General features: G+C 37.3%; 1 protein-coding gene across 3 annotated transcripts; it reads right to left on the bottom strand.

Moving 5' to 3' along the window:
* Window positions 1-1853: 1853 nt before the first annotated feature.
* LOC139973586 (mRNA export factor-like) lies at window positions 1854-18265 on the bottom strand. 3 transcript variants are annotated; one of them, XM_071980384.1, is made up of 11 exons: window positions 18123-18265; window positions 13903-14123; window positions 12159-12251; window positions 11460-11546; window positions 10119-10205; window positions 7919-7990; window positions 7088-7195; window positions 5964-6073; window positions 5098-5167; window positions 3684-3878; window positions 1854-3077 (listed from the first exon to the last, which is right to left on the bottom strand). In XM_071980384.1, the coding sequence occupies exons 2-11, from the start codon at window positions 14074-14076 to the stop codon at window positions 2985-2987; spliced, it is 1089 nt and encodes a 362-aa protein (XP_071836485.1). In that variant the 5' UTR covers window positions 14077-14123; window positions 18123-18265; the 3' UTR covers window positions 1854-2984. The 3 variants fall into 3 exon arrangements, with proteins under 3 accessions (XP_071836485.1, XP_071836486.1, XP_071836487.1); XM_071980385.1 differs by having other exon boundaries at window positions 18047-18188; XM_071980386.1 differs by having other exon boundaries at window positions 18043-18162.
* Between the last annotated feature and the right edge of the window lie 525 nt (window positions 18266-18790).

The raw sequence follows: 18790 nt of genomic DNA, 5'->3' as shown, positions 1-18790 counted from the left end.
ACTCAATGCTAAGACCCTGGGGTTAATACTGACTACACCCCTGACAGATGGATGTCAACTGACTCAATGCTAAGACCCTGGGGTTAATTCTGACTACACACCTGAAAGATGGATGTCAACTGACTCAATGCTAAGACCCTGGGGTTAATTCTGATTGCATCCCTGGTAGATAGATGTCAACTGACTCAATGCTAAGACCCTGGGGTTAATTCTGATTGCATCCCTGGTAGATAGATGTCAACTGACTCAATGCTAAGACCCTGGGGTTAATACTGACTACACCCCTGACAGATGGATGTCAACTGACTCAATGCTAAGACCCTGGGGTTAATTCTGACTACACACCTGAAAGATGGATGTCAACTGACTCAATGCTAAGACCCTGGGGTTAATTCTGATTGCATCCCTGGTAGATAGATGTCAACTGACTCAATGCTAAGACCCTGGGGTTAATTCTGATTGCATCCCTGGTAGATAGATGTCAACTGACTCAATGCTAAGACCCTGGGGTTAATTCTGATTGCATCCCTGGTAGATAGATGTCAACTGACTCAATGCTAAGACCCTGGGGTTAATTCTGACTACACCCCTGACAGACGGATGTCAACTGACTCAATGCTAAGACCTTGCGGTAAATTCTGACTAAACCCCTGACAAGTGCATGTCCACTGACTCAATGCTAAGACCTTGCGGTAAATTCTGACTACACACCTGAAAGATGGATGTCAACTGACTGAATGCTAAGACCCTGGGGTAAATTCTGACTACACACCTGACAGGTAGATGTCCACTAACTCAATGCTAAGACCCTGGGGTTAATACTGACTACACACCTGAAAGATGGATGTCCACTGACTGAATGCTAAGACCCTGGGGTAAATTCTGACTACACACCTGAAAGATGGATGTCAACTGACTCAATGCTAAGACCCTGGGGTTAATACTGACTACACCCCTGACCAGTGGATGTCCACTGACTCAATGCTAAGACCCTGGGGTTAATTCTGATTGCATCCCTGGTAGATAGATGTCAACTGACTCAATGCTAAGACCCTGGGGTAAATTCTGACTACACACCTGACAGATGGATGTCAACTGACTCAATGCTAAGACCCTGGGGTTAATTCTGATTGCATCCCTGGTAGATAGATGTCAAATGACTCAATGCTAAGACCCTGGGGTTAATTCTGATTGCATCCCTGGTAGATGGATGTCAACTGACTCAATGCTAAGACCCTGGGGTTAATTCTGATTGCATCCCTGGTAGATAGATGTCAACTGACTCAATGCTAAGACCCTGGGGTTAATTCTGATTGCATCCCTGGTAGATGGATGTCAACTGACTCAATGCTAAGACCCTGGGGTTAATTCTGATTGCATCCCTGGTAGATAGATGTCAACTGACTCAATGCTAAGACCCTGGGGTTAATTCTGATTGCATCCCTGGTTGACAGATGTCAAATGACTCAATGCTAAGACCCTGGGGTTAATTCTGATTGCATCCCTGGTAGATAGATGTCAACTGACTCAATGCTAAGACCCTGGGGTTAATTCTGATTGCATCCCTGGTAGACAGATGTCAACTGACTCAATGCTAAGACCCTGGGGTTAATTCTGATTGCATCCCTGGTAGATAGATGTCCACTGACTCAATGCTAAGACCCTGGGGTTAATACTGACTACACCCCTGACAGATGGATGTCCACTGACTGAATCATAAGATCCTTGATACACTTGATGCGGTGGAATTTGACTTTGAGCCTGACGATTTATTGAAGTTGCATTCAAGTTTATATTGTACATAATAATTTGAGTCAGAGAAAAGTTGTGAATAAAGAACAGAACATCACAAGTTCAACTTTCCTCAAATATATAATTCTGCAATAGCTGGCCTTCACATGACGACCACATTTTAGAAAGAATATATTTTAGAAACGCACCAGAACTTGATATAAGCCACCTGTAAATCTTATTAACCTCTGTAACGGGAAAGAGCAGGCAATTACTCCTGCAGTAACACCGTGATTTAATCAATCTTTCCAAGAAGAGAGAGAAAACAAACAAGGAGGTTGAGAAATATTCCCTTAACTAACACAAAAAACATATTATGCAATCACCTACAAATAGATATTAAAACCAAACATATTGTTTGTTTCAAACTTGTTTTCTCAACTCACATAAATGTTTCTGCATTTTAACATTATCTTCTGGTTTATAGCAAATTTGATGTCTTCAATTTTTACTAATGGCTGCTAATATTTGCTAGAATATTGAGGTGACATAATACTAAGTTTGTTTTAATATTTTTCCTTGATCATACAAATAAAAGTAGATTATGAATGTCAGCCTACACATTCATTCAGTTTTCATTTCTTCTTAGAAGTTCAAGTATGTTACATTTACAGAGTGTCTTCCTTGGTTGAATTTACATGTAAATCATAAGTACCTCCATTCCAACAGAATCTGAATGAAATTGAACACCGCTGTCTCGTACATCCCTGTTTGATATTATGATAATTACTTTCGCATTCATCTCATTCTAAATTGGATGAGCCAAAATGACAATATGCAAAATTAGAATGCAATCTAACAAACTTCTTTGTGAGGATGGATTTCATTAACCTTCTAAACTGAACAGAAGCACATATTTTGCAGCTGAAAAGAACCATAGCAATCTCATTCCTAAAAAAAAAACAACAACAACAACTCATTCTTTGCCCTTGGTTACAGTTTCTAACTTTCTATCAGCACAGATTACTTTTAATTTGTTCTTGTCACATAGCAATACAAAAGCTCATGTTTTTTTGAGTGACATCGACTCCGTTAGTCGAAATGGCTGAGATCTTACTGCATGTTACTTTCACATGCTTTGATCCTGTTGGTTGCTTTAGTGTGAATGCTCATTACAACTCCATCTCCATGGAAACATCTCCATTCCATCGCTCAGTATCTTTCATATTTCATTACGATCCATTATAAACGTCTCATCTCTTTCGATTCCTCGGTTTCAAATCCTCCGAAGCATTTCCTCGGAGGAAGATCTGATTTTTCTTTTGAGTAGAGAAGAATTCATGTCCCTGAAAGCCAAGAGAAAAGACATTCATAAAAAATTTTAAAAAACATCCTTGAAGTGATAAATATGAGACAAATTAAATAAAAGAAATACAAAAGTATATCAGCTTGCTAAAATTTACAAGATTGATTCGATGGTATGTAGGCATTGACATAAAATCAAAAGAAAACTACTACCAATATTGATGAAAAACTATTTATAAAACAAAAACCACTTTTTGTTATAAAATGTAATGAAACATATTGTGCTAGAACAGACTCCAAAAAGATTACTTCAGAGTTATTTCTTGACTGATCACATTATATCACAAAAGGTTGGTTGTAATTCAAGGATGCAAGAATACAGCAGCTTTTATGTTTATAGTTTCTTATTTAATTATTTTCCCTCCAATATTCCCAATTTGCAATTTGCAGATTATTATTAGCATACCATTCAATTTTTTTGGGCAATAGTTTTTGTAAACATCTAGTAGGTTGACATATTCTGAACAAGTGCAATGTTATATCCAGTAATTTATACTGACATGTTTGTTGCTGATCGACACATCACTGACTTATAAAATGATGAGGAGGCTATTTCACCAAAGGTAAAATACACACAAGATACTGACCTTTGACCAGTCATAGCTAACTGCATATGCAAATATTTGACCTTTAGCATCAAAGTTACAACAAGTTATAGGCTGTTCCATCTGTTCAGAGGTTTTCAGTTTAGTCCTGGAATCTTTATCCCAGAAGCTGAACTTGCCGTCCGAGCCTGCCGTTGCCAGGGTACCGTGTTCGGGGTGGAACGCGATGGAGTTCACCTGACGGGAAGAATAAAATGGAAACATTTATTATCTTGAACAGAAACCATAGGTTTCTTGACTAGGGTAAGGGGTTTGATTATACATAACATATATTCTTTATTTATATATAGCCCGTATCCACCTTGTAGGTGGTAAACCGAAAGGGTAACCAAAAAGGAATGTAAAATGGAAACATTATTCATCTTGAATATATGTGATGTCTTGAGTGAGGATCTTTAATATTCATAAAATTGATTCTATCCACACCATCATATTAATCTGTGTACAAAACGGTTCTCTTGAGAAATACTGTCACAAGAGGATTAGCTGCTATCCACTAAGATGCATATTTCTATATGTGTTTTTTAGGTCTAGTGCAGAAAGGATAACCAGAAGGGAACATAAAATGCAAACAAATGGATATATGGATGGACTTGAATGAGAGTCCTGATTATTCATATACTAAATTCTATCCACTAAAATGCTCATATTTATTTGTTTATATAAAGCTGGAGGCCCTGGTTTGAATCCTGGTGGAGGCTGGAATTTTTTTTCACTGTTCTGGATTTTCCAACTCACTACAATTTCACTATATATTTATATACATATATATATTATTAGAGAAAACCAGAGAAATAAGGTATGACTCATAATGTTTTAGAAAATAAATTGGAATTTTCGGTCCCCCTGGGACTTTCATCAGCAATACCTGGCAGTCGAATGAAAAGTACAAAATGTAACACAGTGAAAGTATGACAATAGATAAGTGTAAGTTGCATTGATGGAATTAAAACCAAACAAACCATGACTATACAGGAAGCCGATTAAGGAGCAAAGAACGGATTACATATGTTTGTAGAACTGATAGTTGTTAATGGGTCTCATATTATCGAAAATTCCAATATATTTTCTAAAACAGTACTCCTTATTTGTCAATTATGATTCATATCTTATTTCTCTGGTTTTCTCTATTAATATTTTCTTTTGGAGTAAATGTTGATTTTTGATGTGTATACATATCTGCACATAAAAGACTATATTTCCTTCTCATTTATCCTGTGTATCAGACTACACAGTCCAGTCACTTTTAATAAAAGAACCTCAACAGATACTTTAAAAGTATATATTTCAAATATGAAAAGTGTTATAGAAATACAACCTGGAATGACAGCAGTGGGTTTTTTAGCAGTCTAAAATATATTCATTTTTTGCCTAAAGCGCATCCTATAATACTTACCGCATAAATATCTTGGTAGTAAGTAGAAGCCTCATTAGAGCGGTGACATTTAAAAGTAAAATTGTCCTTACTGCAATGAGAAACCATTAAAATGGTGAGGCTTTAAACTATACTATTTTTATGAAATCTTTGTATACTTGTAAGATGCAAGACTCTCTTAAACTTTATAATAAACATTTCTGCTTACCTATGTAAATTTATATTCCTCCTAGAGTGCATCTGTCTATCTGTCTGTTTGTCTTTTATGTCTGTCTTTCTGTCCATCATGTCGGTCTCGAAGGATGTCTAACTACACCTAGACACACTTCATTCAACGACTGAGTTAGAGCACAGGTCTGTATTTCATTCTCTAATCCAATCAGTAACCTTAGACACCTACTGTACTCCTGGCACAACTACTAGTTTTAACGATATTCCCTCCTCTATGGGGATCAACTTTACTATAAAAAGTACTTCACCTTCATGATCATCATAGTACACCTAGACAGACCTCATTCAGGGACTGAGTTCAGGGCACTTGCATTTCATTCTCGAATCCAATCAGTAACCTTAGACACCTACTGTACTCCTGGCACTACTAGCTTTTACATTGTAAATTCCGTGTATATTAAATTGTGTAACCTGATATTTGCTTTCTGTTCTTTTCCATTCTCACTTTGGCCCGTGGATCTCTTGGGATAAGTAGCCCGGTTGATAACCAGTAAACAAAGGTTTATTCCACACCTGATAGTTCATTGTAGCTACCCTGTGGCTAATACGCTTTTTATTGTTGTACTAAAAGTTAATATACTGTAGCATTTGTAAAATGTAATTATCAATCATGTTGCAATGGTTACAATAGTTTTTGAAAGCACAAAGCAACTTACGGGTTCTGCGCTTGAACAAACTGGATGGCACACCTCCCTTCGATGCTTCCTAAGGCAAACCCAGTTGGCATGTTCTTCTTCATGTCTTTGAATATCGAGACACATCTCAGCTGTGAACAACAGTATTGATGAGTCAGTCTTAGAACTAAAGGGAATTCTTGACAGATCAGTACAAGTAAACAGATAAATGCTAACACCACATCCCAATTCTCTAACACTATTACTTTGTTGATAGATGTTCTCTCTACTAAAGTTTGCCAGAAACGCACTTGGCTATGCTATGGAAAAGAAACTTCTGTCGAAGCAAATGTCCTACTAAAGCTGGAGCAGATGGGACTACCAGCTCAGAACCAGGGACCAAGGCATCAAATGCAGCTCAGAACCAGGGACCAAGGCATCAAATACAGCTCAGAACCAGGGACCGAGGCATCAAAGGCAGCTTAGAACCGACGACCAAGGCATCAAAGGAAGCTCAGCACCGGGACCGAGGCATCAAAGGCCCCGGTACAAAGGCATTAACTTCCTTGAAGTTGCAAAAGGAGCTGGTTTTTCCCAATGTGCCAATGCACCACTTGTTTGAAGGCCCTAACAATGCTGGTTCCATCACTCAGCCGCTGGAAGTTCATTGGCCAGTTGACCCTTGTACAAAAACTATTGCTTTCCATAATCTCTTTGTTAGTCTGTCCTTGAGATATGATCATTTCTCTTAACGTTGCTTTGCCAATATAATCTGACTGTTTGAACACTGATGATAGCAATCAATCAGAATTTCATCTCTCTCCTTTGGATTGAAGACATTTAACTTAACAAATTAATATTCAGCATTCATGCAGTGATGATGTTCCAATCTACGATCAGTAATTCTAGCTATTTAATTATCACACTAAACATACCTGGTACTTCAATGGGGGGGGGGGGACTCAATTACTCTTACACTTATCAACCGTATATTTTGGGGAAACCCAACGTACACCCCAACAGGGTACTTTGGGGTAATTGAATTATTCAAAAACACTTCTACATCAAAATGGAATAGCCCTGACGAAACCCAGTATGAACGACATTTTGGTGGACTGTCTGGGTGAATGCTGTGTGAAGCACCTGTCCTACTAGTAATAGCATACCTGGTACTTTAATGGGGACTCCATTCTCTTAAATTCGGATGGTTGATTATCCAGTTGATAGATGATTACATTCCTGTCTGCAGTTCCAACAACTGCCATTGGGTACATCTATAAACAAGAGAAAAGAACGACCTTCAAGTTAGCAAGGAAATCCATGGATTCAAGCATCATGTCTGCTTAAAGGTTAAACACAAGAAATGACCAACAAAAAAACCTCTATCAATCTTATTTAAACATTTTCAATTTCTTCAACACAGTAGATTAATAAACTGAGTACTCATACTCTGCTGAGAGTATTGCACTCTTAATCATATTCAAACAAGAGGGGTCACTACTTGTAATCATGCTGTTATACTCATACTTTTAGTAGGGCCCCCGCATCTTAATATTGAGGATTGATAAAGCACAGACTTGTACTCATGCTCATGCTGTTGTACTCATACATAAGTCTGACACCCCATCATCTTCATATTGAGGATTAAAATTTTTTGAGGATTTATAAAGCACAGACATCACCACTAGTAACGTTGCTCTATCACAATATTACCTCAGTCAACCCTAACCTGTCAAACATAGAGACAATCCCTCCACATCAGCAGCATCTAGACAGCACCCAAATGACAATTTATCTCACAGGTCCCCACTTATACACCTGGGTGAAGAGAGGCAATGGAGATAAAGTGCCTTGTCCAAGGACACTTTGTAATATGATCTGACCAGAACTCGAACCTGCAAACCTTAGGTGAAAAGTCCAAGTGCCTTAACCACTTGGACCAATACACTCTCTGAATAACCCTTTGAATGTACAGTAATGATTTGATATTTCCTTACCACATCAGCACAGTAACATCTCTCTGGGAGCTGTAAGGAGAGCATAGGCTGGGGTTGTCTTGTATCCCAAAACTAAATACAGAAGAGACAAAATAAAATATGAAAACAAAAGAGAGACATTAAACAGAGGCACAGACCAAACTTACTTCTTTCATATCACTATCTTTCATGTAACTGTGCAAAATATTACATCCTAGGGATCTTATCGGAAGTTAATATATTCGATGAATGAGGTAGATAAAAAATAAATATTTGATCTCTTCTTGTACTTTTCAAAATTATAGAATTAAATAGCACATCACAACAGAAAATATATCGGTCCTGAATTCAACATACAACTGACTCGATGGATGCAACAAATACCAAAAACAGATTTGAATGACATCTTCAGAATATGATTTTTCTTTAAAATCAAGAAATATTTGATGATATATTTAGCTCTCTTATTTACAGGGTAATAATCTAAAATTATGGTCAGATATTAATAGGTTTGTGAACAAAATTAATAGTTAATCCCTTTGTGGAGCAAAGAATTTTCTAAATGATTGTAATTAAACGGTATATTTTTAACTTGCATATTAGGAATACTCCAAGGCTATCTACAGGGTAAATTTTTTTAAGGTGGTCAGGTCGTCCCACACAACCAAATTTCTGTTCAAATCAGCTTTAGAGGTCGTCCATCAGATGACCATTTTTTTACATCAAACCTTGGTACGATGTAAAAACTCTCTAATAGGTAAAATGATAGATTGGTGTCACCATCCATTGCTTACTGGAGATACTAAAATAAAACAAAACTTTGTGGTAGGGCTATGATCCAACAGCATAGGCATAGGAGGCGGGAGGGCGGGGGGGGGGGGCTGCAGCCCCCCGATCAAATATTTTTGTGAAAATTCGGGCAATATGCTGAGAATTTTTCGGGCACCTACTGAAAGAAAATAAATTGCAATGTGTATTGCAATGGTTAAACTTATATTATTATTATCATTATTATTGTAACGACTTCCCGGATAATTCTAACCAATATGGAAGGGTTATAACACGGAAAATGATATATGCTATTTGCATGCGATGTAATAACCGATGCATACCTATATGATATGTACATTAACATGTTGAACATGCGCTGAGCACGCAATAAATGTTGGTTATATTTTTCGGCAATTCGTTACAGCCCCCCTAAATCAAATTGGGCTCCTACCCCTATGTCCACCAGTGTTCTGTTCACCAAACTAATCCACCTTTCCTATACAATACATATTGCTGGTTCTTTACTACTTATCTTCATGTTGTTGGACAACCAAATTTGCTGTTGGGACAACCAAAAAGTAAGACCTGGTTGTCTTAAAAAGTTTGCCCTGCTTCCACCCACACGGTGCTCTTAGTAACATCGAGACAGTGATTCAATAATTGTGAATAATATTCCAGGGAATGATTTAGTGTTCAAGTTTTGTGTAGCAAGTTTGATGGCTTTGAATTTTGTCTCTTATAACAAATTTGTCTATATGTGATACTTGGATTTGGTTTCTCTGTTACGCATGAAATTTGCAAGCTGGGTCTTCATGTACTATGCTCTGCTATGGAAAGAATACCTCAGTAAAAGCTTGGTGTTTCATTAACAGAGAACATATGCCTTTACCTGAAAAAGGTAAATAGAATTATAAGAAATTAAGTTTGGAAAATTTGACCCCTATGTCACACTTTGGCCGCCATATGTATGGAAACACCCCATATGTATAAAAAATGATAAATATAGATCTTTGCACTTGTCTAGCACATTTTTAACTTTGCTATTAAAAGGCCAGAGAAATCATCCCCTGTAGTCCTACACATGTTATCAAGAATGACTGAAACTTTCCCACCCCCACCCTGATCTCCACCTCCCCACACAAACTGCAGCTCAGTATTAGTTCTCACAGTAAGTTTTTTAAGATGGTTAGGATACGACATTGTGGTCAAATGGGCAGGCGATGGACAGGGGAATCTAAGGATTGCAGATTGTGTGAGTTGTCGGACCAAAATTCTTTAGGAGACTGTTGGAAACATGGCACACTTGAGTGTGTGGGTGTTACAATTTACCATTGACCGGCGTTTAATTGCTCTAAATTCAGAGAGAGGGCCTTGCCTTCTCACAAGACTGTATAAAATCTGTAAATGTTTAATTTTTCATTTAAAGTTTAGATTGACAATTATACTGTACCTTGAGAGTTTTATCCCAGCTTCCAGTCATAACGCAGGAGTAATTGGGCGCTTTAATCCATTTGATGACTTTGATTGGACTGTCATGCTGTAACCATAGAGAAAAAACAAGACAGAATGTTATGTAAAATAGATTTTAATAATAATAACAACTTTACGCTGCAAGGATTACATACATCTTCAAAAATGTTATAATATTGGGGAATTCCTGTACAACAGAAGACTACATTAAGTTGCTGACATGTATATTTCGGTTTACATTCTAGAAATTAAGCCTGTAGAGTTGAGAGCTTGTAAATGTAGGGAACAAATGCCAAAAATCATTGTCATGTCATATTATGTCATATAATGTCATATCATGTCATATTTTAATTAACATTTTTTTCTGCAAGTTCTTTAAAATCGCTACTCTGCAGATAGTCTCAAGAGTTTGGTTAATACAACCCTGGAACGAGAGAGGTAACAAATTGCATTTTATTTGACCACACATGAAGGAACTCTAGCACAATGAGATTTAAGCTGCAATTGATTAACTGTACCCTCTACCAGATGACCGGGCCAATATCCCTAACTGTACCCTCTACCAGATGACCAGGGCAATACCCCCTAACTCTACCCTCTACCAGATGACCAGGGCAATATCCCCTAACTCTACCAGATGACCAGGGCAATATCCCCTAACTCTACCCTTTACCAGATGACCAGGGCAATATCCCCTAACTCTACCCTCTACCCGATGACCAGGGCAATATCCCCTAACTCTACCCTTTACCAGATGACCAAGGCAATATCCCCTAACTCTACCCTCTACCAGATGACCAGGGCAATATCCCCTAACTCTACCCTCTACCAGATGACCAGGGCAATATCCCCTAAATGTTCCCTCTACCAGATGACCAGGGAATCCAATCATGTATCATAATACTGTAAGTGGTAACATTCCGAAAGTAAACTGATTTGTCATCAAACTTGGAATGTATTCATATTGATGGACTTTACATATAAAACCATTGGAAACTCAGTGAAAGCTACCAGATCGATTTAACTGTGCATTTCTACTGTAATGCTGTCTTTCCAGGGAATAATTTAATGTTCAAATTGTGTGAAGCAGTTTCGAAAGCTCTGAATCTTTCTTTTATAAAATACTACATATGGTTCTTGTGTACAAACACTGCTATATATCTTTGCACTTGTATCTAGCAATCTGACCATTTTTGCATATAGCATTCTGGGATGCCATACCTGAATTCACCATTGTTACTGTATGTAGTGAACGATTATATTGGTCTAAAAATGACTGCCTTCTACTCAGTTGTACAGTATTATTATAACACAGTAGTACCTGGGCTACTTGGATAGCTTGGTTACTGTTTAAATCCCACATTTTGGCTTGCTTGTCTGCAGACGCTGTGAAGACTTTGGTCCCATCCTGACAACGAACAGAAATAAAATAAAATATAAAATATAATAATAATAAAACTGAACTCACTTTATGGAATTGCATTAGATCACACATTAATTTTAATCAAAGAAAATTAAAACCAGTTAATAATTCATTTATCAGTGCATATCGTCCAATATTGAAGCTAAATGCTTTGGGTTCGATCATAATGACCTAGACATGTAATATTCACCATATAATATAAGACATCACCAAGCGTATAGAAACGCTTGATTGCTAATGCGGTAATTGACAAAATATGAGATGCAAATTAATACAATATTAGCCAAAAAAGTGTCTTGTAAATTCAATGTACTGTTGTATTGCTTCCTTTGACAACATGCAAAACTGAAAAATCTATGTATAATAATGTTTTGGTGAAAATCACATCATGCAGTAAACCTGCCAAAACTAGCTAGAACACTACTCAAGTAATCTATGTGAGTCTGGTGGAAACTGAAAATTGCAGAATCATTTATGAAAGGTTAAAAAGTTAGCTACATTAAGTATTTAAGTGTTGATTAATAATACAAATTACAAGTTTGTCAACCAACTACATATAATAAATAACTAATTTCCACCTTGGTGGTGAACACTTACATCATGCCAGGCAACGTCCAGGACTGGCCCGGTGTGCATCTGCTCTGCTTTTGGAATTGTTTGCCCATTGTTCTGAACTTCCCAACATCGTACCTACAGTAGGACAGAATCGATAATTGAGCACAGGTTACAATGTTGCTGACTCTATTCAGGGAAGACGGTTACTTTTGCAATCGATGTTCAAATGGTTGGTGGCAATTTAGTTGATTTGACTGACAATGTAAATGACATTACAACATTTATGCAATATTCTTAATATCTACAGTATCTGAGTACTGTACAGGTTTGAATTGCAGGCTATTTACAGTATTGGCTATATGGCAGTACTGGCTATATGGCAGTACTGGCTATACAGTATGACAGTACTGGCTATATGGCAGTACTGGCTACATGGCAGTACTGGCTATATGGCAGTACTGACTATATATGACAGTGCTGGTTATATTGCAGTGCTGGCTATATGGCAGTACTGGCTATATGGCAGTTCTGGCTATATGGCAGTACTGGCTATATGGCAGTACTGGCTATATGGCAGTACTGGCTATATGGCAGTACTGACTATATATGGCAGTGCTGGTTATATGGCAGTGCTGGCTATATGGCAGTACTGGCTATATGGCAGTACTGGCTATATGGCAGTACTGGCTATATGGCAGTACTGGCTATATGGCAGTTCTGGCTATATGGCAGTACTGGCTATATGGCAGTACTGGCTATATGGCAGTACTGGCTATATGACAGTATTGGCTATATGGCAGTATTGGCTATATGACAGTTCTGGCTATATGGCAGCTCTGGCTATATGGCAGTACTGACTATAAGGCAGTAATGGCTATATGGCAGTTCTGACTATATATGGCAGTACTGGCTATATGGCAGTACTGGCTATATGACAGTTCTGGCTATATGGCAGTACTGGCTATATGGCAGTAATGGCTATATGACAGTACTGGCTATATGGCAGTACTGGCTACATGGCAGTACTGGCTATATGGCAGTACTGGCTATATGGCAGTACTGGCTATATGGCAGTACTGACTATATGGCAGTAATGGCTATATAGGCAGTGGAGTTTGCCGGTATGAAGATTTGGTGATTTGACATGGAATGACCCATGTACCTATTAGCATCATATTGAATCAAAGCTCATCCCTTCTACAGATGATTTGGTTTTAATAATCCTAACCAATGAAATACATAACTGCTTCAGTATATGAAGTTATTTACTATAATCGCGATGCATCATATACTGTATCAAACCATGCTTCATATATATACTGTAATCTGTTGTCATATTAAGGCACTACAGGTGATCAAATGTAGCACGCTGGCTGGGCTAGAAAACCATGCTCTGGGCTGCGTAGGTTACAGTCTATTCGGCTTCAAAGTGTCACGCAATATTTAGGCAAGAGCTGCTTGACTGCAGAGATAACCCCTAATTCGTTTGCTATTGGTTCATCCTACTGTAACTTAGAAAGATTTGGCAGCTGCCATGGTTTTCCTTTTTGACACGGTGCCTTTAATCCAATCATACAGTTCAAATTAAAGTAGTAAAACAATCAATGCTAGAGTCTTATTACATCCAACTTTTGCAATGCTTTATACAAGTTTTTAGATTCATTTACATTTCCTGTTTTTAATCCACTGTTATATATAAATCATTTATTCATACATCGAAAACCAAAAGAGTTCATAAACCAAGTCTAAAAATTCTTTAAAATGTTCTAAAATGATGTTACTATACCTTGTTATCCCAAGAGCCAGCCACAAGGAATGTAAGGGGAACTGTAGCTGGACTGAATGCTAGTGCACTAATGCTGTCATCTGGGGGTGAGGTCACTTCAAAATCTTTAGACTTAGACTGATTTTGACCAAACAGACTAGTGGGTTGTTGACTGCCACCAAACTGGAAAGCCATGATTCTAAATGGTAAGCTTCTGAGATGACTTCCTGATGTCTGCGATTCTTTAATGGATATCAAGGTGAAATGTTATATAATACAACATGCACAATACCGTAGGAATTAGACCTAACAAAAGTCTACATATTCTGCAGAAGGAACAGTAAAAAACCTTCCTATGACAGTCTTATAAGGTTGTTTTCCTTTTTCCATGTTGTTAAATGTCATCAGTATTGCCCTTATTTATAAGCAAAGAGGCAGATAATAGTCATCCATGCTAATTTTGACAACCACTTTATTATAAAATTATGTACAGTAGTTATATCGCAGCTGAGAGAGGGTAATTGTCTATGTTAATAATCCTTAATGGCTGGGAATAATAACAAGAATCAGAGTTGCAAGGCAAGTACTTTTAATATTATTAATAATAATAATATTTATACTTTTATGTACATAGCGACGCTCACTGCGTCACGCACGGCTTTACTGTAAAACAAACACAAGAACAAAGTTAAGCAGTAAAAACACCACCAAAATACAATAAAAGATACTTTTGAACATTTTTTGAGTGGACTAACTTTCTAAGGCAATTACTGATAATCTTTAATTTTATACCAAAATATGGAAAAACTGCTAACTAAGAAAGTCTTAAATCTGTAAATTGTACATTTTGAAACTGCCTAAATGCTATTTTAGTATACATTTGTTCAGGGTATTCATGCTTAAAGTGTAAAAACATTCTATTTGCATAGAATATGGCCCAGGCTACAGATTTGTACACATGTATGAATAGTACTGTAGTAGTGTGGGGTCTACTATATACAGTAGCTTGGACCTATTGCATAGCATACAATACAACAGTGTGTCATATGTGTTTGCCTTTTACAGTAAGTCTTCATGGCAACACTCAATGTTTTGCCTGCTGGATATATTCTAACTTCTACCATTAATTAACTGTAACCATAAAACTACTGTTGGATCTCGTGTATACTGTGAACCTACAGTACATTAAATGGATCACTTTGCGAGTCCAAAATAAGCATCTTAGTCTTATAAACAGAGTTTAACTCGTTTAACTTATTTACGTTTAAGGTTAGACTAAAATATTTTTGGGAGCAAATAGATCACATGTGGTTGAATCTAAAGTGTAATGCATCCATGCAAACAAAAAAATGTTAGGCAGTTAGACTAGCTAGGCCTAAAGGTAGGCCCCTACTCATAATACTGGACTTTTAGAAAATGAATACGCTAGGCTAAAGGCATTTGATAACCAGTTAAAACATTTAAAATAGGCGACCATTTTCTTCAATGTAATATTTAGCAGGCTTGGGGTAATCGTAATCAGTAATCGTAATCGATTACAATCGATTACATTTTTGAAGTAATCGTAATCGTAATCGATTACTTTTGTGAAAATTACAAAGTAATCGTAATCGATTACAAAGGCAAAGTAATCGTAATCGTATTACATTTATGATTACAGTGAAATTTGAATGAGAAGGGCAAAATTAGTAGAAAAGATTAAAACTAATTCTCACTATTGGCTTTTAGTGTGACCAAAGAAGTGTTCCTGCTTCTAGAATTCTCTAGCACAATAAACTTATACTAAGAAGTACTGTGGATTTGATCGCCATATTCAAGGATTTTTTATCACCTGAATTATTCTGTTCAATGCTGCCTCTCAGCGTTCACAATCCTTTTGCATACACAACTGGTTGTCTGTTTAATTGTCTGTTCATTCATACTTAGTAAAGATTCCTAAATCCTATTGGTCCATTCAGGTCAACTGACCGTGGTTAATCCTGTGAGTAACGCTTGGTAAACTTACGGGGCATCACTTTACTAAATCTTTGGTTATATGTAACCAAAAATGTTTTGTTGTATGATTTTTCCCCCACACAAATGGTAGTGTATGAATGAACGGGGTTAATCAACAGTCTAGCGTGCGGTACTCACATGATTAATGCACTCCGGGTGTTAATGCTATCGCTGGATGCACTCGGGCTCCGCTACGCTCCACCCTTGTGCATCGCTTGCATTATCCCCCGATCGTGCATTAATCCTGTGAGTAACGCACACTAGACCGTTGATTAACCACTTATTTAAATTGTATTTTTTACTGGACTTATGGGTTACACATCTTAAACGTGTTAAGGCATAAATGTGTAATGCCTGGTAGGAATTGTAGATATACTTCCACAATTTTGTCCGTATATACTGTAAATGCCCTTCACTTTGCCCTATTTCATTGCCCTATTTCCCGGCAGAGAGTTATATTAAACAGATATGCAGAGGATTGTGCAAGTAACCACAATGTAATCGTGATTGTAATCACGATTACATTACAATGTAATCGTAATCGATTACTTCAACTTTAGGCTGTAATCATAATCGTAATCATACATTCTCAAGTAATCGTAATCGTAATCGATTACGTTCAGATGTAATCGCCCCAAGCCTGATATTTAGCCTAGATTAACCTAAGGTTGGGCACTATCATTACTGTAAATTTGCATCACCCTGATGGTATTCTAGCCTAGGCTTTACACAACTTACAGTACTTAACAATGCAGGCCTACAGTAGGCTTTTCGTAGTTAGGCCTAGGGACTACAGGTGGCCTATGCCTCTACTACAACCAATTAGTAGTTCTAGTTAGTCTACCATAGCACAGCAGATATTGCAAGTGCATACAGTAGACGATGCGAATCGACAATTTCTCTTGACCAAAATCTCAGTCAATCAGGAAGAAATACTTCTCTGTAACAACACACAAAATAATTGACATAACAATTCCTGAAATTTCAATCAAACTCTGTACAAAGAAAAGCAAAAACATTGCTGAAAGTCAGAGTCCAAGTGTAAACCAAGTCCAACTCTAGTAAGCTTTACTTGAAATTAAAATGATGTATGAAACTTCAAATCCAACCGCAGGCTACTTAATTTTCTCCCCCAAAAGTATTGAATAAGTTACACGTTAAATTTGCATGATAGGCATCTTCTTAGCCTGTGCTAAGACAGAACACTAAGTTAAAGGGGCGCTAACATAGTAATGGGCTGAAGATAACGGAATGTAGCTCATTATTTACTAGGGTTGTTAAATTTTCTCTGAGAGATGACACCACATACATGGTCTCTGTAAATGAAAAAAAAATACCATCTGAGCTTAAGGAATTTACAAAATACTTAATGTGATTTGACAGGAATGTGAACATACGATATTTTTGGCTAATACAGCAATAATTTTGTCACAAAATGGTCGCGATATAGCCTAGTTCGCAAATACCGATGAGGTTCAGCTAAGTACAGTATTTACTTAGGCCTACATAGCATAGGCCTAGCCTATCTCTTGTTATAACTGTAAGAATAGAACACCACCACGAAAATATACAAATATATATTAAATATCTAAATAAACACAACAAATATTATGAATAAGACAAGCTAACTAACTCATGTTTTGTTATCTAATAACTTATAACTCTTACTCATACTTTGTAGCGCTCCGTTGGCATTTATGTCCTCTAGTAGGATTTTTTCCGACTTAACCCATTCAGATTCAGAATAGCATTGACTCGTGGCAAATTTCGCAGTTTCAATTTTGATTTGTTTTATCTAGGCCTATATTCAATTTCTGCTGAGGTATCTGCTGCTGCGACTTGCAAGCCTACTGTAACTCCAAATTCCCAATCGAGTCATATTTTTCGTTTCCCTTTTTAATTTTTTCGAGCTGCCATGTAATGTTATTATCATTTTCTCTTTTTATATGCACTCGTGATGCTTAATGAAGGATAAATTTATTTATTTCCACTGCGTTACGGTTTTGACAGAGAAGGCAATGGAAAATTCGCTTAACTACTACTAGTACTAGTGGATCCATACATATGGCATAGGCCTAATGCATGCTAAATTACATTTTAACGAAAACGTTACACAGCAAATGAAAGGCAACAATGTCAGTAGGCCTAACTGTTGATGTTACACACTTACAGACAGAAGTCTAATCAGCTATGAGTATGCCTAAAATACTTTAGTTGCATTTAGTAAGAGCTAGCCCCGAACTTACATTTCAGCAACTGATAATTTGTGGCATAAATATCATCAGTTATGACCACTATCCCAGTCAAGTTCTGAGCGCAGTGCAGGGATGAATAGACATCAAGTATTGTACACGGCGCGGGAGTATCAAGTAGGCGCATGCGCAATATAAGTTAGGGGAATTTCCCCAAGTGAAGTTTATCATTATTCTTTAAGGTAGATTGCCTCCTTCTGTAGATAACAAATCTAAAGAAGAATTTTGGTAAATGTATCATTTTTTAACCTTTTAATGTTAAACGTTGCCGTGAAACAGGAATCTCATACATATATAGTAAATAAAGCATAGAAACAACTTTGAAATATTTCACAGCTGACCTCCCCAACTCGCTACGAGAGAATAAAGAGTCGCCGAATCGCGGCAGCTGCCGGGGGGCATCGCGGCCCTTGGACTCTCAGACATGATATTCCAAAAACCTTTCTTCTCTTTTTGGGGGGTGGGGGTGAGAGGAGGTTAAGTTTTAATACATTGTTCGGCCAGTCAATGCAGTCAGTCTCAAAAAAAGGTTAATCGGTCTCAAGATCGATCTACTGCACACCACCTTCGATCTTCCACAGGTTGCAAGTGGCTTTATCAGTCACATGTGCGGGAAATTACTGGCCAACTCGGATAGCAATATTGTTAATTGACCAAATGAC

This window comes from Apostichopus japonicus, chromosome 9, assembly GCF_037975245.1.
Source record: "Apostichopus japonicus isolate 1M-3 chromosome 9, ASM3797524v1, whole genome shotgun sequence".
Taxonomy (NCBI): domain Eukaryota; kingdom Metazoa; phylum Echinodermata; class Holothuroidea; order Aspidochirotida; family Stichopodidae; genus Apostichopus; species Apostichopus japonicus.
Note: the sequence above shows the minus strand (reverse complement) of the source record. Positions and strands in the feature narration are given on the sequence as shown.